Raw genomic sequence first — 24,806 nt, forward strand, 5'->3', positions numbered from 1 at the left:
AGAATTGTAATCCATCCACCCCCCCCTCTCCCCCCCTCGGACCTCCAATCAGTTCTGAAGCCCCGGACACGCCCACAGCCTGTTATTGGATAAGGAAGGAGAAGAAGGAGGTGCTCAGCCAGAGCCACTGAACTCCATGGACTAAAAAATCTAGGGATCCGATTCCTCACAGGGGCTCCAACCCTTCCCCCACTCCATACAGAACCAGGAAAGTGCCAACAGTTTTTGTTGAAAAATTGTATATTTATTTGGTACAAAAGCGTTCTCCTCCTATTTCTTCTACAGGTCGAATGTTATTCATTCATGAAGTGAAATCAGGAAAAATACCACATTATGGCCACTAGATGGAGCTAAGGATCACAGGAAATAAAATATTGATCCTCAGCTCCATCTAGTGGCCATATCTTTCCAGAACCACTCAATGTTATCTGATTTTTACGAATGAATAACATTTGACATGTAGAGGAAATAGAACATTCCATCTTGCCCCGTTCACACAGAACAAATGTTCCTCTGCTGGCTTTTATTGGGTCCTTCCTGTTGAGTCACGAGGACAGGAAGTGAAGGGAAGTCACACATAAAAAGAGGACACACAAAGGCTCTAACCCTTCCATGCTCACAATGTCTTGGTTGGGGTTGGAGCTGGGTTGGGGTTGAGGGTTGGAGTTGGGGTGGAGTTGGGGGTTGGGATTGGAGGTTGGGTTTGGGTTGGGGGTTGGATTTGGGTTGGAGTTGGGTTGGGGGTTGGAGTTGGGGGTGGGAGGTTGGAGTTGGGTTGAGGGTTGAAGTTTGGAGTTGGGTTGGGGTTGGAGTTGAGTTGGGGGTTGGAGGTTGGAGGTTGGGGTTGGAGGTTGGAGTTGGGTTGGGGGTTGGAGTTGGGTTGGGGTTGGAGTTGGGTTGGGGTTGGAGGTTGGGGTTGGGGGTTGGAGTTGGGTTGGGGTTGGAGTTGGGTTGGAGGTTGGGGTTGGAGGTTGGGGTTGGAGTTGGGTTGGGGTTGGGGGTTGGAGTTGGGTTGGGGTTGGAGTTGGGTTGGGGGTTGGAGTTGGGTTGGGGTTGGAGTTGGGTTGGGGTTGGAGTTGGGTTGGGGTTGGAGGTTGGAGTTGGGTTGAGGGTTGAAGTTTGGAGTTGGGGTTGGGGGTTGGAGGTTAGAGTTGGGTTGGGGTTGGAGGTTGGAGTTGGGTTGGGGTTGGGTTGGGGTTGGAGGTTGGAGTTGGGTTGAGGGTTGAAGTTTGGAGTTGGGGTTGGGTTGGGGTTGGAGGTTGGAGTTGGGTTGGGGTTGGAGGTTGGGGTTGGGTTGGGGTTGGAGGTTGGAGTTGGGGTTGGAGGTTGGGGTTGGAGTTGGGTTGGGGTTGGAGTTGGAGTTGAGTTGGGGGTTGGAGGTTGGAGTTTGGAGGTTGGAGTTGGGTTGGGGGTTGGAGTTGGGTTGGGGTTGGAGGTTGGGGTTGGAGGTTGGAGTTGGGTTGAGGTTGGAGTTGGGTTGGGGTTGGGGGTTGGAGGTTGGAGTTGGGGTTGGAGTTGGGTTGGGGTTGGAGGTTGGGATTGGAGTTGGGTTGGAGTTGGGGTTGGGGGTTGGAGTTTGGTTGGAATCATCCTTCTGCTTCCGATGGGGAGAACTCAAAGACCAAAGCTTCAGCCATAACTGGAACCTCCATTTTGGGTGGTGCAATAAAGTTGGAGGTGGACGTTGGGAGGTGGGACGTTAGACGTTGGGACGTTGAGGGTGGACGTTGAAAGGTGGGACGTTGAGGGTGGACGTTGGGAGGTGGGACGTTGAGGGTGGACGTTGGGACGTTGGAAGGTGGGACGTTGGGAGGTGGGACGTTGAGAGGTGGGACGTTGAGAGGTGGGACGTTGAGAGGTGGGACGTTGGGAGGTGGGACGTTGGGAGGTGGGACGTTGGGAGGGGACGTTGGGAGGGGACGTTGGAAGGGGACGTTGGGACGTTGGAAGGGGACGTTGTAAGGGGACGTTGGGAGGTGGGACGTTGGAAGGGGACGTTGGAAGGTGGGACGTTGAGAGGTGGGACGTTGAGGGTGGACATTGGAAAGTGGGACGTTGGGAGGTGGGACGTTGGAAAGTGGGACGTTGGGAGGTGGGACGTTGGGAGGTGGGACGTTGGGAGGTGGGACGTTGGGAGGTGGGACATTGGAAAGTGGGACGTTGGGAGGTGGGACATTGGAAAGTGGGACGTTGGGAGGTGGGACATTGGAAAGTGGGACATTGGAAAGTGGGACATTGGAAAGTGGGACGTTGGGAGGTGGGACGTTGGGAGGTGGGACGTTGGGAGGTGGGACGTTGGAAGGTGGACGGTGGGACGTTGGGAGGTGGGACGTTGGAAAGTGGACATTAAAGTGGGGCCTTTCTTGGCGCCTTCAGAGCCAGCTAATGGTGAGGTTGAGCCTCTCCTTGCGCGCGCGCTCCTGGAGCTGGTGGTGGTCCCGGCAGGTCACCTCCTTGCAGTGAGACAAGTCCAGAGTCCTCAGGTCACTCCCGGAGCGAACGACGAGGGACGCCCCCCACTGGGTGACGTTACTGCCGCACAGGGACACCGCCCTCAGTCTCTGCAAGGGTCGGGGAGGGCTTGACCCGTACACGACCTCAAACACGCTATCGAGGGGGGCCTGGACCCCGCACAGGGACAGCGATTCCAGCTGGGGGCTCCCCTTCAGGACCGACACCAGGAAGCCCCCCAGTTTATGCCGGAAGGTGTTCTGAGATGAGCCTTCCCCTTCTATTAGCAAACTAAAGGTGTGCAGGCGGGGGAGGGGCAAGGGGTCCCGGGGCCAGGCCGGAAGCTCCGGCTCGTTGGGCGGAAGGTTCTGGCGGAGCACCGTGAAGTGACTCTGGAAGCTCCGGAGATTTGGGCACATGGTCAGCAGAGCGGGCAAAGAGTGGTCCTGGCACCACATGAGGTTCTGTATGGATAGAACTTGTAGACTGTTCCCGGTGACCTGCAATGCGGCCAGGAACTCCTCCAAGGTCCTCTCCGGCTTCTGTGGGCAGTGCAGGGTCAGTTTGGTGAGGTGCGCCCATTGCACTAAACTCCAGGAAGCCAGTGGTTGGTCGCCGAGAGAGATGGCGACCTCCTCCACCAGCGGGCATAGAGACCCAACTGCCGACACGTCATCCTCCTCCAGGTCCTCCAGCTTCTTTAGGCGGAGGGTCGGCATCCCAGAACTTCTCTGCTGGGTTACCTTTGGTGAAGATGCCGGAGAATTCAACTGATGGTTCCTCATGTTTGCAGCTCCCTTGATCTTACCTTCACTCGCCGTCCTAGACTGGGCGACCTCCGCCAACGGAGGGAAGCCATCAATGCATGTGCCGGCTTTGGTAAAACTCTTATTGTAGAGAAGATTGAGGGCGGCGGATAGGGAAGGGTTGGGGAGTTCCTCCAGGCTCGGTAATGCCAGCAGAATAAAGCACAGCGCCTGTGCCCACTGCTCCGGGCTGCCCTTTGGTTTCACGTCTTGCAGAAGGAGGACCCTCAGCGCCTGGCAGCAGAAGGCGGCACCTTGAGTATCGTAGACCACAGACAACAACGAAGACGATGAAACCTTCTTACACCGGGATACGTCCAATTCACAAAGTCGCGGGCACCTCCTTCCAATGGCTTCCAAAACCAGCGAGTCACACTGGGTGTCGGCCAGGCAAAGCTTGGTGAGGCGGGGCAAGCCTTCGATGAGTGTAGCCAATGAGGCCGCGGGAACACGGTTACAGGAGTGCAGGTCCAGGGAGGTCAGGTGCTGGTGAGAAGATAAGAGAGACCAGAAGTAAGGAGGCTGGCGGACAGCGGGTCCTATTCACTAACGTTCAATTAGTCTCCCCTATCCGCCGGATACTTAGGCACCCTTCTGAACCATCCTCTAGCCTCCAGATACTAAGGCCCCCCCCACCTTCTGAACCATCCTCTATCCTCCAGATACTAAGACCCCCCCCCCACCTTCTGAACTATCCTCCAGATACTAAGGCCCCCCCCCACCTTCTGAACCATCCTCTATCCTCCAGATACTAAGGCGCCCCCCTCTCCACCTTCTGGACCATCCTCTATCCACCAGATACTTAGGCCCCCCCCACCTTATAAACCATCCTCTATCCTCCAGATACTAAGGCCCCCCCCCCCACCTTCTAAACCATCCTCTATCCTCCAGATACTAAGCCCCCCCCACCTTCTAAACCATCCTCTATCCTACAGATACTAAGGCCTCCTTATGAGCCATCGTCTAATCTTTAGATACTAAGACCCTCTTCTGAACCATCCTCTACCCTCCAGATACTAAGGCCCCCTTCTGAACCATCCTCTACCCTCCAGATACTAAGGCCCCCCTCTGAACCATCCTCTACCCTCCAGATACTAAGGCCCCCTTCTGAACCATCCTCTGTCCTTCAGATACTAAGGCCCCCCTCTGAACCATCCTCTACCCTCCAGATACTAAGGCCACCCTCTGAACCATCCTCTACCCTCCAGATACTAAGGCCCCCCTCTGAACCATCCTCTACCCTCCAGATACTAAGGCCCCCTTCTGAACCATCCTCTATTCTTCAGATACTAAGGCCCCCTTCTGAACCATCCTCTACTCTTCAGATACTAAGGCCCCCCTCTGAACCATCCTCTACCCTCCAGATACTAAGGCCCCCTTCTGAACCATCCTCTACTCTTCAGATACTAAGGCCCCCCTCTGAACCATCCTCTACCCTCCAGATACTAAGGCCCCCTTCTGAACCATCCTCTATTCTTCAGATACTAAGGCCCCCTTCTGAACCATCCTCTATTCTTCAGATACTAAGGCCCCCTTCTGAACCATCCTCTACTCTTCAGATACTAAGGCCCCCCTCTGAACCATCCTCTATCCTCCAGATACTAAGGCCCCCTTCTGAACCATCCTCTACCCTCCAGATACTAAGGCCCCCTTCTGAACCATCCCCTAAACTTTAGATACTAAGACCCCCTTGTAACGGAACTATGTATTCTGCCTGGACATCTATAATCATCATGCAGTGAGGCATACAAAGGGTAGAGTGACTTTTGGGCACAGATTGAGCCAGGAGATGGGGTGGCAAGTGAATCATAATCCATGTTTGCAGGATGTCTTGAGATATCACAAGTTGTTGGCTATTCAATGTGGGGACATTCTTTTGAAAGGTGTTAATTGCATCTACTCCTAGACATTTCATTGTCCATCGTGTAAAGGTGTTATCCAGGTCTGCTCCCAGACCTCTAATTATGTATGCTAAATACTGTTTATGTGTGGAATGTACTTGTCGGAGACAGAGCGTCTGTCTGGGGATGTGGATTGGAAGGAGATCATTGTGTGATGTGTGGGTGGGGACAGTTTGATTGTTCATGTGCCTTGAAGACTGTATAAAATATCAGAGTGAACCATTAAAAATCAGTCCTACTTGACCCTTGAAAACGTAGCCTCATCTCATTCTTGAAAGGGTGTTCGATAGGATTACTATTCTGCTCATTTTACAGCTGAACCTGACTCTCTCTCTGGATCTCGTGGATGGGATATACCGGCTGTACCTGCATATCGCAACTTGCCAGGGAAAAAGGACTTCTCCAACGGCTGATACCCTCTCACTACTTGGGTAGCCGTTACACCCCTTCTGAGCTATCCTCTAGATCAGGGATCCTCAAACTACGGCCCTCCAGCTGTTGCGGAACTACACATCTCATGAGGCATTGTAAAACTCTGACATTCACGGACATGACTAGGCATGATGGGAATTGTAGTTCCTGAACAACTGGAGGGCCGTAGTTTGAAGACCCATGCTCTAGATACTAAGGCCTCCTTCTAAACCATCTTCTAGTCTTTAGATACTAAAACCTCCATCTTTAGTTTTAGAAGGGGGCCTTAGAATCTGGAGGATAGAGGATGGCTCAGAAGGAAGTCTTGGTATCTGCAAGATAGAGGATGGATCAGAAGGCCTTAGTATCCAGAGGATGGAGGATGGCTCAGAAGGAGACCATGGTATCTGGAGGATAGAGGGTGGATCAGGAGACCTTAGTATATTGAGGATAAAGGATGGCTCAGAAGGAGGCTTTAATATCTAGTGGATAGAGGATTGCTCAGAAGAGGGTCCTAGTATCTGAAGGATAGAGGGTGGTTTAGATGGAGGCGTTAGTATCTGAAGGACAGAGGATGGCCAAGAAGAGAGGTTTAGTATATGGAAGATAGAGGATGGTTCAGAAGGGGACCTTAGTATGGAGGATAGAGGATGATTCAGATGGAGGCCTTAGTATCTAAAGGGCAGAGTATGGCCAAGAAGGAAGATTTAGTATCTTGTAGATAGAGGATGGTTCAGAAGGAGGCCTTAAGGAGAGTAGAGGATGGATCAGGAGGCCTTAGTATCTGGAGGATAGAGGATGGATCAGTTGGCCTTAGTATCTGGAGGGGAGAGGATGGATCGGGAGGCCTTAGTATCTGGAGGGTAGAGGATGGATCAGGGGGCCTTAGTATCTGGAGGGTAGAGGATGGATCAGGAGGCCCTAGTATCTGGAGGATAGAGGATGGATCAGGAGGCCCTAGTATCTGGAGGATAGAGGATGGATCAGGAGGCCTTAGTATCTGGAGGGTAGAGGATGGATCGGGAGGCCTTAGTATCTGGAGGGTAAAGGATGGATCAGGAGGCCTTAGTATCTGGAGGATAGAGGATGGATCAGTTGGCCTTAGTATCTGGAGGGTAAAGGATGGATCAGGAGGCCTTAGTATCTGGAGGGTAAAGGATGGATCAGGAGGCCTTAGTATCTGGAGGGTAAAGGATGGATCAGGAGGCTTTAGTATCTGGAGGGTAAAGGATGGATCAGGAGGCCTTAGTATCTGGAGGATAGAGGATGGATCAGGAGGCCTTTATATTTAGAGGGTAGAGAATGGATCAGGAGGCCTTAGTATCTGGAGGATAGAGGATGGATCAGGAGGCCTTAGTATCTGGAGGATAGAGGATGGATCAGGAGGCCTTAGTATCTGGAGGATAGAGGATGGATCAGGAGGCCTTAGTATCTGGAGGATAGAGGATGGATCAGAAGGGGGCCTTAGTATCTGGAGAGCAGAGGATGGATCAGGAGGCCTTAGTATCTGGAGGATAGAGGATGGATCAGGAGGCCTTAGTATCTGGAGGATAGAGGATGGACCAGGAGGCCTTAGTATCTGGACTCTGGAGGATAGAGGATGGATCAGGAGGCCTTAGTATCTGGAGGATAGAGGATGGATCAGGAGGCCTTAGTATCTGGAGGATAGAGGATGGATCAGGAGGCCTTAGTATCTGGAGGATAGAGGATGGATCAGGAGGCCTTAGTATCTGGAGGGTAGAGGATGGATCAGGAGGCCTTAGTATCTGGAGGGTAGAGGATGGATCAGGGGGCCTTAGTATCTGGAGGGTAGAGGATGGATCAGGAGGCCTTAGTATCTGGAGGATAGAGGACGGATCAGGAGGCCCTAGTATCTGGAGGATAGAGGATGGATCAGGAGGCCTTAGTATCTGGAGGGTAGAGGATGGATCAGGAGGCCTTAGTATCTGGAGGATAGAGGATGGATCAGGAGGCCTTAGTATCTGGAGGATAGAGGATGGATCAGGAGGCCTTAGTATCTGGAGGATAGAGGATGGATCAGGAGGCCTTAGTATCTGGAGGATAGAGGCTGGATCAGGAGGCCCTAGTATCTGGAGGATAGAGGATGGATCAGGAGGCCTTAGTATGTGGAGGATAGAGGATGGATCAGGAGGCCTTAGTATCTGGAGGGTAGAGGATGGATCAGGAGGCCTTAGTATCTGGAGGGTAGAGGATGGATCAGGGGGCCTTAGTATCTGGAGGGTAGAGGATGGATCAGGAGGCCTTAGTATCTGGAGGGTAGAGGATGGATCAGGAGGCCTTAGTATCTGGAGGGTAGAGGATGGATCAGGAGGCCTTAGTATCTGGAGGATAGAGGATGGATCAGGAGGCCCTAGTATCTGGAGGATAGAGGATGGATCAGGAGGCCTTAGTATCTGGAGGGTAGAGGATGGATCAGGAGGCCTTAGTATCTGGAGGATAGAGGATGGATCAGGAGGCCCTAGTATCTGGAGGATAGAGGATGGATCAGGAGGCCCTAGTATCTGGAGGATAGAGGATGGATCAGGAGGCCCTAGTATCTGGAGGATAGAGGATGGATCAGGAGGCCTTAGTATCTGGAGGGTAGAGGATGGATCAGGAGGCCCTAGTATCTGGAGGATAGAGGATGGATCAGGAGGGAGGCTTTAGTATCCGGAGGATAGAGGATGGATCAGGAGGCCCTAGTATCTGGAGGATAGAGGACGGATCAGGAGGAGGCTTTAGTATCTGGAGGGTGGCTCTTGAACGGGGTTCTATCCGGTGTCCATTCCAAGGACTATCTTACCTTGCAGCGGACGGTGACGAGCTGCATGATGGCGACATTGACGATCCCGGCGCAGGAACGCAGACTGAGCTCCAACAGGTGAGGCTGAAGGAGGAGGTGGAGGCTTCCTTTATTCAGCTTGTGGGACTCTCCTAGAATCCTGATCAGTTCCTGTACCAGCGAGCCGGCTGAGGGGGGAGGAGAGGATGAGTGTGATGGGACATATTATTACATAGATACTTGTAGGAGGACAACCCCCATCTTCTCATGACAAGGCCAGCCTCCGTTTCCCGCTTCCTTGTGCTGCACAGTGATTGCACTTTACTAATCCTCTCTGACAGTGCTATTGGCTGCTCAAACTTGCCTCCCTCTCTGCCGATTGGCAGAGCTGATTTTTGGGAATTGTGTCCCAGCGAGTCCCATCTTTTGTCCTCCTCTTTCCGTCTCATCTCCCCGATCCCGTGTCCTTAGCCTCCTCCAGTCCCATCTCCTCCATCCCATGTCCCCCTCCTCCATCCCATCTCCTCCTCCTCCAGTCCCATCTCCTCCAGTCTCATCTCCTCCTCCTCCATCCCATGTCCCCCTCCTTCATCCCATGTCCTCTTATTCCAGTCCTATCTCCTCCATCCCATCTCCTCCTCCTCCAGTCCCATCTCCTCCTCCTCCAGTCCCATCTCCTCCTCCTCCAGTCCCATCTCCTCCTCCTCCAGTCCCATCTCCTCCATCCCATGTCCTCCTCTTTCCGTCTCATCTCCCTGATCCCATGTCCTTATCCTCCTCCATCCCATGTCCTCCTCCTCCATCCCATCTCCTCTATCCCATGTCCTCCTCCTCCATCCCATCTCCTCCATCCCATGTCCTCCTCCTCCATTCCCATCATCTCCTCCTCCAGTCCTCCTCCTCCAGTCCCATCTCCTCCTCCTCCAGTCCCATCTCCTCCATCTCATGTCCTCCTCCTCCATCCCATGTCCTCCTCCTCCATCCCATGTCCTCCATCCCATGTCCTCCTCCTCCATCCCATCTCCTCCTCCTCCATCCCGTGTCCTCCTCCTCCATCCCATGTCTTCCTCCTCCAGTCCCATGTCCTCCTCCATCCCATCTCCTCCTCCTCCATCCCATGTCCTCCATCCCATGTCCTCCTCCTCCATCCCATCTCCTCCTCCATCCCGTGTCCTCCTCCTCCATCCCATGTCTTCCTCCTCCATCCCGTGTCCTCCTCCTCCAGTCCCATGTCCTCCTCCTCCAGTCCCATGTCCTCCTCCTCCTCCATCCCATCTCCTCCTCCTCCTACATCCCATCTCCTCCTCCTCAATCCCATGTCCTCCTCCTCCTCCATCCCATCTCCTCCTCCTCCTCCATCCCATGTCCTCCTCCTCCATCCCATGTCCTCCTCCTCCAGTCCCATGTCCTCCTCCTCCAGTCCCATGTCCTCCTCCTCCAGTCCCATGTCCTCCTCCTCCATCCCATCTCCTCCAGTCTCATCTCCTCCTCCTCCATTCCATGTTCTCTTCCTCCAGTCCCATCTCCTCCATCTCATGTACTCTTCTTCCAGTCCCATCTCCTCCTCTTCCTCCTCCTCCAGTCCTATCTCCTCCTCCCCATGACCTCCTCCTCCAGTCCCATCTCCTCCTCCTCCTCCTCCAGTCACATCTCCTCCATTCCATCTCCTCCTCCTCCAGTCCCAGGTCCTCCATCGCATGTCCTTCTCCTCCAGTCCCATGTCCTGCTCCTCCAGTCCCATGTCCTCCTCCTCCAGTCCCAGGTCCTCCTCCTCCAGTCCCAGGTCCTCCCCCTCCAGTCCCATCTCCTCCATCCCATGTCCTCCTCCTCCAGTCCCAGGTCCTCCTCCTCCAGTCCCAGGTCCTCCTCCTCCAGTCCCAGGTCCTCCTCCTCCAGTCCCAGGTCCTCCCCCTCCAGTCCCAGGTCCTCCATCCCATGTCCTCCTCCTCCTCCAGTCCCATCTCTTCCTCCTCCATCCCATGTCCTCCTCCCCCATCCCATGTCCTCTTCCTCCAGTCCCATCTCCTCCATCCCATGTCCTCCTCCTCCAGTCCCATCTCTTCCTCCTCCATCCCATGTCCTCCTCCCCCATCCCATGTCCTCTTCCTCCAGTCCCATTTCCTCCTCCAGTCCCATCTCCTCCATCCCATGTCCTCCTCCTCCATCCCGTGTCCTCTTCCTCCAGTCCCATTTCCTCCTCCATCCCATGTCCTCCTCCTCCATCCCATGTCCTCCTCCTTCATCCCATGTCCTCCTCCACCAGTCCCATCTCCTCCATTCCATCTCCTTCTCCTCCAGTCCTAGGTCCTCCATCCCATGTCCTCCTCCAGTCCCATCTCCTCCACCTCCAGTCCCATCTCCTCCATTCCATCTCCTTCTCCTCCAGTCCTAGGTCCTCCATCCCATGTCCCCCTCCAGTCCCATCTCCTCCACCTCCAGTCCCATCTCCTCCATTCCATCTCCTTCTCCTCCGGTCCCAGGTCCTCCATCCCATGTCCCCCTCCAGTCCCATCTCCTCCATCCCATGTCCCCCTCCAGTCCCATCTCCTCCATCCCATGTCCTCCTCCTCCAGTCCCATCTCCTCCATTCCATCTCCTTCTCCTCCAGTCCCAGGTCCTCCATCCCATGTCCCCCTCCAGTCCCATCTCCTCCCTCTCCAGTCCCATCTCCTCCATCCCATGTCCCCCTCCAGTCCCATGTCCTCCATCCCATGTCCTCCTCCTCCAGCCATGGCGGGACTCACCCAGCTGGTTGAAGGGTCCTTCGATGAAGAGGAAATTGTATTCCTCCATATTTTTGGTCATGTAATCCTTCATCCAGACGCTCTGCATGTTGTCCGCGATGTTCTGCAGGCACAGGCCGGTCAGGGTCACCACCTCCTTCCTCCGAGACATGATCTGACCCGCTGGACGGGGCGGTCACACTCGCTCGGCGTGGCGTGGTTACTCTCCCTGGACGCGGGGGTTGCGATCACACCTGAGGGACACAAGCGGGTTAGATGACGTCAGTGCAGGCTCTTGTGGTATCAGAATCACATGTACACAAGGGCAGAAGGTCACATGACCATAATTCTTCTCCAAGGACATATGAAGCCTTTATCTGGTTCACTCTACTCATAAAATATCCTGATGACAAAGGATCCCCAGAGGTGGGGGGTGGAGTTACCGTTTTAACTTATTCACTGTATAGAAATTTCAGCTTGTGCTAGTGAGCTCTCTAAACACCAGGCTCGTGAAAGGGGAACCTAGAGTGCCACCTGCTGGCTGGTCAGAAAAACGACATATTTACATACAATGTTTCATTTACATTTTCTATAATTTTTTTTATTATTATTATTTTTTTTGAGCCTCAGCATAATAAATGATTCAGATGGCATAGCAAGTTACAATATAAAGAAAGACAATTATGATACAATTTAAGATTAGGAGGGCCCTGATCACGGGAGCTTACAATCTAATAAGGAGGGGCTAAGGGATACAAAAATGTAATAACTGTGAGGGATGAGTTGATGGAGAACAAGTCCACTTGTAATGTAGAGGTGGGATTGGCCTCTCTGAAGTGATGAGTTTTCAGGGATCACCTAAAGGAGGACAGAGTAGGAACTAGCCCGACATTTTGAGGTAGAGAGTTCCAGAGGATGGGAGAGGCTCTAGAGAAGTCCTGGTGGTGAGCAAAGGAAGAGGTGATGGATGAGCTAAAAAGCAGGAGGTCCTAGGAGGAGCGGAGGGGATGGTTGGATGGATGATATTTGAAGATGAGTTCGGAGGTGGAGCTTTGTATGTTGCAGTTAGTGTTCGGAATTTCATAGTTTTGAAGACGAGGCCAGTGGAGGGATTGGTAGAGAGGGGTGGAGGACATGGAATGGATTGGTAGAGAGGGGTGGAGGACACTGAAAGGATTGGTAGAGAGGGGTGGAGGACACTGAATGGGATTGGTAGAGAGGGGTGGAGGACACTGAATGGAGGACACGGAATGGATTGGTAGAGAGGGGTGGAGGACATTGAATGGAGGACACTGAATGGGATTGGTAGAGAGGGGTGGAGGACACTGAATGGAGGACACTGAATGGGATTGGTAGAGAGGGGTGGAAGACACTGAATGGAAGACACTGAATGGATTGGTAGAGAGGGGTGGAGGACACTGAATGGAGGACACTGAATGGATTGGTAGAGAGGGGTGGAGGACACCGAATGGATTGGTAGAGATTGGTGGAGGACACGGAATGGATTGGTAGAGAGGGGTGGAGGACACTGAATGGATTGGTAGAGAGGGGTGGAGGACACTGAATGGATTGGTAGAGAGGGGTGGAGGACACTGAATGGATTGGTAAAGAGGGGTGGAGGACACGGAATGGATTGGTAGAGAGGGGTGGAGGACACGGAATGGATTGGTAGAGAGGGGTGGAGGACACTGAATGGATTGGTAAAGAGGGGTGGAGGACACGGAATGGATTGGTAGAGAGGGGTGGAGGACACAGAATGGATTGGTAGAGAGGGGTGGAGGACACGGAATGGATTGGTAGAGAGGGGTGGAGGACACTGAATGGATTGGTAGAGAGGGGTGGAGGACACTGAATGGATTGGTAGAGAGGGGTGGAGGACACTGAATGGATTGGTAAAGAGGGGTGGAGGACACGGAATGGATTGGTAGAGAGGGGTGGAGGACACGGAATGGATTGGTAGAGAGGGGTGGAGGACACGGAATGGATTGGTAGAGAGGGGTGGAGGACACTGAATGGATTGGTAGAGAGGGGTGGAGGACACTGAATGGATTGGTAGAGAGGGGTGGAGGACACTGAATGGATTGGTAGAGAGGGGTGGAGGACACTGAATGGATTGGTAGAGAGGGGTGGAGGACACTGAATGGATTGGTAGAGAGGGGTGGAGGACACTGAATGGATTGGTAGAGAGGGGTGGAGGACACTGAATGGAGGACACTGAATGGATTGGTAGAGAGGGGTGGAGGACACTGAATGGATTGGTAGAGAGGGGTGGAGGACACGGAATGGATTGGTAGAGAGGGGTGGAGGACACGGAATGGATTGGTAGAGAGGGGTGGAGGACACGGAATGGATTGGTAGAGAGGGGTGGAGGACACGGAATGGATTGGTAGAGAGGGGAGGAGGATGCGGAATGGATTGGTAGAGAGGGGTGGAGGACACAGAATGGATTGGTAGAGAGGGGTGGAGGACACTGAATGGAGGACACTGAATGGATTGGTAGAGAGGGGAGGAGGACACGGAATGGATTGGTAGAGAGGGGTGGAGGACACAGAATGGATTGGTAGAGAGGGGTGGAGGACACGGAATGGATTGGTAGAGAGGGGTGGAGGACACGGAATGGATTGGTAGAGAGGGGTGGAGGACACGGAATGGATTGGTAGAGAGGGGTGGAGGACACGGAATGGATTGGTAGAGAGGGGTGGAGGACACGGAATGGATTGGTAGAGAGGGGTGGAGGACACGGAATGGATTGGTAGAGAGGGGTGGAGGACACGGAATGGATTGGTAGAGAGGGGTGGAGGACACGGAATGGATTGGTGGAGAGGGGTGGAGGACACTGAATGGATTGGTAGAGAGGGGTGGAGGATACGGAATGGATTGGTAGAGAAGGGTGGAGGACACGGAATGGAGGACACAGAATGGATTGGTAGAGGGGGGTGGAGGACACGGAATGGATTGGTAGAGAGGGGTGGAGGACACGGAATGGATTGGTAGAGAAGGGTGGAGGACACGGAATGGAGGACACAGAATGGATTGGTAGAGAGGGGTGGAGGACACGGAATGGATTGGTAGAGGGGGGTGGAGGACATGGAATGGATTGGTAGAGAGGGGTGGAGGACACGGAATGGATTGGTAGAGGGGGGTGGAGGACACGGAATGGATTGGTAGAGAGGGGTGGAGGACACGGAATGGATTGGTAGAGAGGGGTGGAGGACACGGAATGGAGGACACGGAATGGATTGGTAGAGAGGGGTGGAGGACACGGAATGGAGGACACGGAATGGATTGGTAGAGAGGGGTGGAGGACACGGAATGGATTGGTAGAGAGGGGAGGAGGACACGGAATGGATTGGTAGAGAGGGGTGGAGGACACGGAATGGATTGGTAGAGAGGGGTGGAGGACACGGAATGGATTGGTAGAGAGGGGTGGAGGACACGGAATGGATTGGTAGAGAGGGGTGGAGGACACTGAATGGATTGGTAGAGAGGGGTGGAGGACACGGAATGGATTGGTAGAGAGGGGTGGAGGACACGGAATGGATTGGTAGAGAGGGGAGGAGGACACGGAATGGATTGGTAGAGAGGGGAGGAGGACACGGAATGGATTGGTAGAGAGGGGTGGAGGACACGGAATGGATTGGTAGAGAGGGGTGGAGGACGCGGAATGGATTGGTAGAGAAGGGTGGAGGACACGGAATGGATTGGTAGAGAGGGGTGGAGGACACGGAATGGATTGGTAGAGAGGGGTGGAGGACACGGAATGGATTGGTAGAGAGGGGTGGAGGACGCGGAATGGATTGGTAGAGAGGGATGGAGGACACGGAATGGATTGGTAGAGAGGGGTGGAGGACACGGAATGGATTGGTAGAGAGGGGTGGAGGACACGGAATGGATTGGTAGAGAGGGGTGGAGGACACGGAATGGATTGGTGGAGAGGGGTGGAGGACGCGGAATGGATTGGTAGAGAGGGGTGGAGGACGCGGAATGGATTGGTAGAGAGGGGTGGAGGACACGGAATGGATTGGTAGAGAGGGGAGGAGGATACGGAATGGATTGGTAGAGAAGGGTGGAGGACACGGAATGGAGGACACAGAATGGATTGGTAGAGGGGGGTGGAGGACACGGAATGGATTGGTAGAGAGGGGTGGAGGACACGGAATGGATTGGTAGAGAGGGGTGGAGGACACTGAATGGATTGGTAGAGAGGGGTGGAGGACACGGAATGGATTGGTAGAGAGGGGTGGAGGACACGGAATGGATTGGTAGAGAGGGGTGGAGGACACGGAATGGATTGGTGGAGAGGGGTGGAGGACGCGGAATGGATTGGTAGAGAGGGGTGGAGGACACGGAATGGATTGGTAGAGAGGGGTGGAGGACGCGGAATGGATTGGTAGAGAGGGGTGGAGGACACGGAATGGATTGGTAGAGGGGAGGAGGACACGGAATGGATTGGTAGAGAGGGGTGGAGGACACTGAATGGATTGGTAGAGAGGGGTGGAGGACACGGAATGGATTGGTAGAGAGGGGTGGAGGACACTGAATGGATTGGTAGAGAGGGGTGGAGGACACGGAATGGATTGGTAGAGAGGGGTGGAGGACACGGAATGGATTGGTAGAGGGGGGTGGAGGACATGGAATGGATTGGGAGAGAGGGGTGGAGGACACGGAATGGATTGGTAGAGAGGGGTGGAGGACACTGAATGGATTGGTAGAGAGGGGTGGAGGACACTGAATGGATTGGTAGAGAGGGGTGGAGGACACTGAATGGATTGGTAGAGAGGGGTGGAGGACACGGAATGGATTGGTAGAGAGGGGTGGAGGACACGGAATGGATTGGTAGAGAGGGGTGGAGGACACGGAATGGATTGGTAGAGAGGGGTGGAGGACACTGAATGGATTGGTAGAGAGGGGTGGAGGACACTGAATGGATTGGTAGAGAGGGGTGGAGGACACGGAATGGATTGGTAGAGAGGGGTGGAGGACACGGAATGGATTGGTAGAGAGGGGTGGAGGACACGGAATGGATTGGTAGAGAGGGGTGGAGGACACTGAATGGATTGGTAGAGAGGGGTGGAGGACACGGAATGGATTGGTAGAGAGGGGTGGAGGACACGGAATGGATTGGTAGAGAGGGGTGGAGGACACGGAATGGATTGGTAGAGAGGGGTGGAGGACACGGAATGGATTGGTAGAGAGGGGTGGAGGACACGGAATGGATTGGGAGAGAGGGGTGGAGGACACTGAATGGATTGGTAGAGGGGGGTGGAGGACATGGAATGGATTGGGAGAGAGGGGTGGAGGACGCGGAATGGATTGGTAGAGAGGGGTGGAGGACACTGAATGGATTGGTAGAGGGGAGGAGGACACGGAATGGATTGGTAGAGAGGGGTGGAGGACACTGAATGGATTGGTAGAGAGGGGTGGAGGACACGGAATGGATTGGTAGAGAGGGGAGGAGGACACGGAATGGATTGGTAGAGAGGGGTGGAGGACACGGAATGGAGGACACAGAATGGATTGGTAGAGGGGGGTGGAGGACACGGAATGGATTGGTAGAGAGGGGTGGAGGACACGGAATGGATTGGTAGAGAAGGGTGGAGGACACGGAATGGAGGACACAGAATGGATTGGTAGAGAGGGGTGGAGGACACGGAATGGATTGGTAGAGGGGGGTGGAGGACATGGAATGGATTGGTAGAGAGGGGTGGAGGACACGGAATGGATTGGTAGAGGGGGGTGGAGGACACGGAATGGATTGGTAGAGAGGGGTGGAGGACACGGAATGGATTGGTAGAGAGGGGTGGAGGACACGGAATGGAGGACACGGAATAGATTGGTAGAGAGGGGTGGAGGACACGGAATGGAGGACACGGAATGGATTGGTAGAGAGGGGTGGAGGACACGGAATGGATTGGTAGAGAGGGGAGGAGGACACGGAATGGATTGGTAGAGAGGGGTGGAGGACACGGAATGGATTGGTAGAGAGGGGTGGAGGACACGGAATGGATTGGTAGAGAGGGGTGGAGGACACGGAATGGATTGGTAGAGAGGGGTGGAGGACACTGAATGGATTGGTAGAGAGGGGTGGAGGACACGGAATGGATTGGTAGAGAGGGGTGGAGGACGCGGAATGGATTGGTAGAGAGGGGTGGAGGACGCGGAATGGATTGGTAGAGAAGGGTGGAGGACACGGAATGGATTGGTAGAGAGGGGTGGAGGACACGGAATGGATTGGTAGAGAGGGGTGGAGGACACGGAATGGATTGGTAGAGAGGGGTGGAGGACGCGGAATGGATTGGTAGAGAGGGATGGAGGACACGGAATGGATTGGTAGAGAGGGGTGGAGGACACGGAATGGATTGGTAGAGAGGGGTGGAGGACACGGAATGGATTGGTAGAGAGGGGTGGAGGACACGGAATGGATTGGTGGAGAGGGGTGGAGGACGCGGAATGGATTGGTAGAGAGGGGTGGAGGACACGGAATGGATTGGTAGAGAAGGGTGGAGGACACGGAATTGATTGGTAGAGAGGGGTGGAGGACACGGAATGGATTGGTAGAGAGGGGAGGAGGATACGGAATGGATTGGTAGAGAAGGGTGGAGGACACGGAATGGAGGACACAGAATGGATTGGTAGAGGGGGGTGGAGGACACGGAATGGATTGGTAGAGAGGGGTGGAGGACACGGAATGGATTGGTAGAGAGGGGTGGAGGACATGGAATGGATTGGTAGAGAGGGGTGGAGGACACGGAATGGAGGACACGGAATGGATTGGTAGAGAGGGGTGGAGGACACGGAATGGATTGGTAGAGAGGGGAGGAGGACACGGAATGGATTGGTAGAGAGGGGAGGAGGACACGGAATGGATTGGTGGAGAGGGGTGGAGGACACTGAATGGATTGGTGGAGAGGGGTGGAGGACACTGAATGGATTGGTAGAGAGGGGAGGAGGACACGGAATGGATTGGTAGAGAGGGGTGGAGGACACGGAATGGATTGGTGGAGAGGGGTGGAGGACACTGAATGGATTGGTGGAGAGGGGTGGAGGACACTGAATGGATTGGTAGAGAGGGGAGGAGGACACGGAATGGATTGGTAGAGAGGGGTGGAGGACACGGAATGGATTGGTAGAGAGGGGTGGAGGACACGGAATGGATTGGTAGAGAGGGGTGGAGGACACTGAATGGATTGGTAGAGAGGGGTGGAGGACACGGAATGGATTGGTAGAGAGGGGTGGAGGACACGGAATGGATTGGTAGAGAGGGGTGGAGGACACGGAATGGATTGGGAGAGAGGGGTGGAGGACACTGAATGGATTGGTAGAGGGGGGTGGAGGACATGGAATGGATTGGGAGAGAGGGGTGGAGGACACGGAATGGATTGGTAGAGAGGGGTGGAGGACACTGAATGGATTGGTAGAGAGGGGTGGAGGACACGGAATGGATTGGTAGAGAGGGGTGGAGGACACTGAATGGATTGGTAGAGAGGGGTGGAGGACACGGAATGGATTGGTAGAGAGGGGTGGAGGACACGGAATGGATTGGTAGAGAGGGGTGGAGGACACGGAATGGATTGGTAGAGAGGGGTGGAGGACACGGAATGGATTGGTAGAGAGGGGTGGAGGACACGGAATGGATTGGGAGAGAGGGGTGGAGGACACTGAATGGATTGGTAGAGGGGGGTGGAGGACACTGAATGGATTGGTAGAGAGGGGTGGAGGACACGGAATGGATTGGTAGAGAGGGGTGGAGGACGCGGAATGGATTGGTAGAGAGGGATGGAGGACACGGAATGGATTGGTAGAGAGGGGTGGAGGACACGGAATGGATTGGTAGAGAGGGGTGGAGGACACGGAATGGATTGGTAGAGAGGGGTGGAGGACACGGAATGGATTGGTGGAGAGGGGTGGAGGACGCGGAATGGATTGGTAGAGAGGGGTGGAGGACACGGAATGGATTGGTAGAGAGGGGTGGAGGACACGGAATGGATTGGTAGAGAGGGGTGGAGGACACGGAATGGATTGGTAGAGAGGGGTGGAGGACACGGAATGGATTGGTAGAGAGGGGTGGAGGACACGGAATGGATTGGTAGAGAGGGGTGGAGGACGCGGAATGGATTGGGAGAGAGGGGTGGAGGACACTGAATGGATTGGTAGAGAGAGGTGGAGGACACTGAATGGATTGGTAGAGAGGGGTGGAGGACGCGGAATGGATTGGTAGAGAGGGATGGAGGACACGGAATGGATTGGTAGAGAGGGGTGGAGGACACGGAATGGATTGGTAGAGAGGGGTGGAGGACACGGAATGGATTGGTAGAGAGGGGTGGAGGACGCGGAATGGATTGGTAGAGAGGGGTGGAGGACACGGAATGGATTGGTAGAGAGGGGTGGAGGACACGGAATGGATTGGTAGAGAGGGGTGGAGGACACGGAATGGATTGGTAGAGAGGGGTGGAGGACACGGAATGGATTGGTAGAGAGGGGTGGAGGACACTGAATGGATTGGTAGAGAGGGGTGGAGGACACTGAATGGATTGGTAGAGGGGGGTGGAGGACACGGAATGGATTGGTAGAGAGGGGTGGAGGACACTGAATGGATTGGTAGAGAGGGGTGGAGGACACGGAATGGATTGGTAGAGAGGGGTGGAGGACACGGAATGGATTGGTAGAGAGGGGAGGAGAAGAGATCTTCCATTTAGGAAGCACTAAAGTACGGAGTGCGGCAGACGGGTGACAATGTGGTGACATCATGTAGAAGATGAAGTATCAGTGACACTCCTCTCTATGGTATGTGTGATGAGTGGAGGAGGAGGGGGAGGGGAGGAGTGGGGGGGAGGGGAGGAGTGGGGGGGGGAGTGGAGGAGGAGGAGGAGGAGGAGAGGAGGAGGAGGGGGAATAGGAGAGGAGGAGGAGGAGGAAAGTATTATGGAGGGGAATCTGTCACTCACCAGATCTGATAAGGTCTCCTCTTTGGATGATTCTAAGACAGTCCTCAGTGTCTTCCTCCCCGACCTTCACCCTCCGTACCCCGGACTCTACAATCCCCGATTTCCTTCTCCCACCTTCCACACACAGGGGGCTCCTCTCTTTTCCTCTCCTGACACCTGTTGCCCCTCTTTCTTCTTCTCTCCTCTCTCTTTCCTTCCCCACTTTCTCCTCTGTTTGTTGCCTTTTTCTCTTCTCCTTCTCTCCCCACTCCTCGCTCTCCCTTCACTCTTTCTACTCCTCCCTCCTCTTTTTTCTCCACCCTGTTTACTCTCCTCTTATGTGTCTCCTCTCACTTCTGTTCTACCCCTCTTCTCTTCTCTCCCTTCTTTCCTCCCCTCTTCTCTTCTCTCCCTTCTTTCCTCCCCTCTTCTCTTCTCTCCCTTCTTTCTTCTCTTCTTCTCTCCCTTCACTTCTCTTCTCCTCGACTCTCTCCTTTCCTTTTTCACCTCTACTCTCTCCCTTCTTTCTTCTCCTCTTCTCTCTCCCTTCTTCTCTCTCCCTTCTTTCTTCTCCTCTTCTCTCTCCCTTCTTCTCTCTCCCTTCTTTCTTCTCCTCTTCTTCTCTCTCCCTTCTTCTCTCTCCCTTCTTTCTTCTCCTCTTCTTCTCTCTCCCTTCTTCTCTCTCCCTTCTTCTCTCTCCCTTCTTCTCTCTCCCTTCTTCTCTCTCCCTTCTTCTCTCTCCCTTCTTCTCTCTCCCTTCTTCCTGCTCTCTCCCTTCTTTCTTCTCTCTCCCTTCTTTCTTCTCCTCTTCACTCTCCCTTCACTTCACTTCTCCTCTACTCGCTCCCTTCCTTTTTTTCCTCCCCCCTCTTCTCTTCTCCTCCCGGCTCTCTCAGTCTGTAGATGAAATCTCTTCTCTTTCTCTGTATTTTTTCTCCTCTCGGAGACGGATTGAGCAATCTGAAAAATAAAGTTTCTCTCTCCGTCCTCCACTCTCTCCTCTGTGTTCAGAGCTCTTCTCACGCTGTCCCCCTCTTCTGTCCTCCTTGTCCCCTCTCCAGTCCCCCTCTTCTGTCCTCCTTGTCCCCTCTTCTGTCCCCCTCTTCTGTCCTCCTTGTCCCCTCTCCAGTCCCCCTCTTCTCCTCTCCCCGGTCCCTCTCTCTCTCCCCCCCTAGGCTCTGTCTATACCCCTTGGTGTCCCCCCCTCCCCTTCCTCAGTCACACTGAACTCTGATTTCCTGCTGTGTCATCATCTCCACCCCCTGCCTGGGTGTAACACCCCCACCCCTCCCTCTGCTCCACCCCTCGCCTGAGTGTAACACCCCCACCCCTCCCTCTGCTCCACCCCTCGCCTGAGTGTAACACCCCCATCCCTCCCTCTGCTCCACCCCTGTCTAAGTGTAACACCCTCTGCTCCACCCCCACCTGAGTGTAACACCCCCAGCCCTCCCCCTACTCCACCCCCACCTGAGTGTAACACCCCCAGCCCTCCCCCTACTCCACCCCCATCTGAGTGTGACACCCCCATCCCTCCCCCTACTCCACCCCCACCTGAGTGTAACACCCCCAGCCCTCCCCCTACTCCACCCCCCATCTGAGTGTAACACCCCCAGCCCTCCCCCTACTCCACCCCCCGCCTGAGTGTAACACCCCCAGCCCTCCCCCTACTCCACCCCCACCTGAGTGTAACACCCCCATCCCTCCCTCTGCTCCACCCCCACTTACATCATGGATACAATGTATCGTAGAGTGACAGTCCCACTTCCAGGAGGGAAGTCCTTGCTATTCCTCTGTCCTGTGCTCCCCCGGTGTATTCTCCGGGTTCTATCACACCGGCTGAGTAGTTGTGGTGTGATGTGAACACTAGTAAGTCTTCTGACATATGGGGGTGGGGGGGCATATCATTTCTGGTCCATCAATATCCCACAGACTGTCAACCATGGAGACAGGTGGACGTCACCCAGGGAGGATGTTTGCTCACCGGCCACTTTATTAGGTCCCCCTTGCTAGTAGTGGGTTGGACCCCATTTATTAGGTCCTCCTTGCTAGTGGCGGGTTGGACCCCCTTTATTAGGCCCCCCTTGCTAGTAGCAGGTTGCACCCCCTTTATTAGGTCCCCCTTGCTAGTAGCAGGTTGCACCCCCTTTATTAGGTCCCCCTTGCTAGTAGAGGGTTGGACCCCCTTTATTAGGTCCCCCTTGCTAGTAGCAGGTTGCACCCCCTTTATTAGGTTCCCCTTGCTAGTAGCAGGTTGGACCCCCTTTATTAGGTCCCCCTTGCTAGTATTGGGTTGGACCCCTTTATTAGGGACCCCTTGCTAGTAGTGGGTTGGACCCCTTTTATTAATTCCACCTTTCTAGTAGATCCGATCCCCATTTATTAGGTCCACCTTGCTAGTAGCGGGTTGGACCCCTTTATTAAGTCCCCCTTGTCAGTAACGGGTTGGACCCCCTTTATTAGGCCCCCCCTTGCTAGTAGCGGGGGCACAATTCCTCCCAATGACACCAAAGATGGGGGCAGAATTCCTCCCAATGATGTCAACAATGGGGCCGAAAGACACCAACAATTCCTCTACTGACACGAAAGATGGGGTATTGTTGGTTCCCACTGAGGTTGGAACCTTTTCTACTCCCACTGGCCACAGTCCAGCCCGCCCCAAGTCTGAAGGACAATAAATTGGCCCTTTGTTTGGAAAATTTGGAGACCCCTGCCATAAAGAAACTCTTGAAATAAAAAATCAGGTCTTGGGGAACTTCTGCAAAGATTAATTCCCCTGGGAGCGGTGTGAAGAATGCCCCTGACATTGGTGGTCAGTAGAAAGAGTTAAATCCTTGCAGTGGTGGTCAGAACCCCACAGACGGCTAAATGTTATTTGGTGTCATACCGCTGGTTCTGCCATGAGGCGTTGGACCTGGAACCATGGAGGCACCATAAGATGGGAGATCAATCAGCCACAGCTTAGGGAACCCCTAACCACCTTTGGAGGGGTTTCCACTGAACCCTGGGTGAGAATCCCTGGCATAGACTGTGCTGCCCACATAAACCAACCAATACCAAAGCGGAAAGGATTAGTTAGAAGAGAGTACTGAAAGATAAGAAAGAGTAAGGACCCAGACTATGGTCTGCAAAGATGTTCAAGTTCACGTCGATTCTCACCAAGCCCATCACACCTCATCGCCATCGACAAAGTGGCTCTGGGACATCTACACCTCATCACGAGTCACCATCCTCCTATCACAGGCCTCCCACCAATGATATGAGCTCTCACCAATCCAACCATCACACCTCATCACGAGTCACCCTCCTCCTATCACAGGCCTCCCACCAATGATATGAGCTCTCACCAATCCAACCATCACACCTCATCATGAGTCACCATCCTCCTATCACAGGCCTCCCACCAATGATATGAGCTCTCACCAATCTAACCATCACACCTCATCACGAGTCACCATCCTCCTATCACAGGCCTCCTACCAATGATATGAGCTCTCACCAATCCAACCATCACACCTCATCACAAGTCACCATCCTCCTATCACAGGCCTCCCACCAATGATATGATATGAGCTCTCACCAATCCAACCATCACACCTCATCACGAGTCACCATCCTCCTATCACAGGCCTCCCACCAATGATATGATATGAGCTCTCACCAATCCAACCATCACACCTCATCACGAGTCACCATCCTCCTATCACAGGCCTCCCACCAATGATATGAGCTCTCACCAATCCAACCATCACACCTCATCACCAGTCACCATCCTCCTATCACAGGCCTCCCACCAATGATATGATATGAGCTCTCACCAATCCAACCATCACACCTCATCACGAGTCACCATCCTCCTATCACAGGCCTCCCACCAATGATATGAGCTCTCACCAATCCAACCATCACACCACATCACGAGTCACCATCCTCCTATCACAGGCCTCCCACCAATGATATGAGCTCTCACCAATCCAACCATCACACCTCATCACGAGTCACCATCCTCCTATCACAGGCCTCCTACCAATGATATGAGCTCTCACCAATCCAACCATCACGAGTCACCATCCTCCTATCACAGGCCTCCCACCAATGATATGAGCTCTCACCAATCCAACCATCACACCTCATCACGAGTCACCATCCTCCTATCACAGGCCTCCTACCAATGATATGAGCTCTCACCAATCCAACCATCACACCTCATCACGAGTCACCATCCTCCTATCACAGACCTCCTACCAATGATATGAGCTCTCACCAATCCAACCATCACACCTCATCACGAGTCACCATCCTCCTATCACAGGCCTCCTACCAATGATATGAGCTCTCACCAATCCAACCATCACACCTCATCACGAGTCACCATCCTCCTATCACAGGCCTCCTACCAATGATATGAGCTCTCACCAATCCAACCATCACACCTCATCACGAGTCACCATCCTCCTATCACAGACCTCCCACCAATGATATGAGCTCTCACCAATCCAACCATCACACCTCATCACGAGTCACCATCCTCCTATCACAGGCCTCCCACCAATGATATGAGCTCTCGCCAATCCAACCATCACACCTCATCACGAGTCACCATCCTCCTATCACAGGCCTCCCACCAATGATATGAGCTCTCACCAATCCAACCATCACACCTCATCACGAGTCACCATCCTCCTATCACAGACCTCCCACCAATGATATGAGCTCTCACCAATCCAACCATCACACCTCATCACAAGTCACCATCCTCCAATCACAGGCCTCCTACCAATGATATGAGCTCTCACCAATCCAACCATCAC

The 24,806-nt window shown here is 53.9% G+C and overlaps 1 protein-coding gene across 1 annotated transcript; it reads right to left on the reverse strand.

Annotated features, from left to right (window-relative positions):
• Positions 1-1,972: 1,972 nt before the first annotated feature.
• On the reverse strand, positions 1,973-20,253 carry LOC120920092. The gene is made up of 4 exons (XM_040332038.1): positions 20,020-20,253; positions 11,096-11,328; positions 8,373-8,539; positions 1,973-3,743 (listed from the first exon to the last, which is right to left on the reverse strand). The coding sequence occupies exons 2-4, from the start codon at positions 11,244-11,246 to the stop codon at positions 2,373-2,375; spliced, it is 1,689 nt and encodes a 562-aa protein (XP_040187972.1). The 5' UTR covers positions 11,247-11,328; positions 20,020-20,253; the 3' UTR covers positions 1,973-2,372.
• Positions 20,254-24,806: the final 4,553 nt, after the last annotated feature.

The sequence above is a fragment of the Rana temporaria genome, chromosome 1, assembly GCF_905171775.1.
Source record: "Rana temporaria chromosome 1, aRanTem1.1, whole genome shotgun sequence".
Classification (NCBI taxonomy): domain Eukaryota; kingdom Metazoa; phylum Chordata; class Amphibia; order Anura; family Ranidae; genus Rana; species Rana temporaria.

Coding starts and splice junctions, on each gene's coding strand:
- LOC120920092 (XM_040332038.1), bottom strand. CDS start 11,246: ATGTCTCGGAGGAAGGAGGTGGTGACCCTGACCGGCCTGTGCCTGCAG. Junction 8,540..11,095: donor AGGACCCTTCAACCAGCTGG/GTGAGTCCCGCC, acceptor CTCCCCCCTCAG/CCGGCTCGCTGGTACAGGAA. Junction 3,744..8,372: donor TCGTCACCGTCCGCTGCAAG/GTAAGATAGTCC, acceptor TCTTCTCACCAG/CACCTGACCTCCCTGGACCT.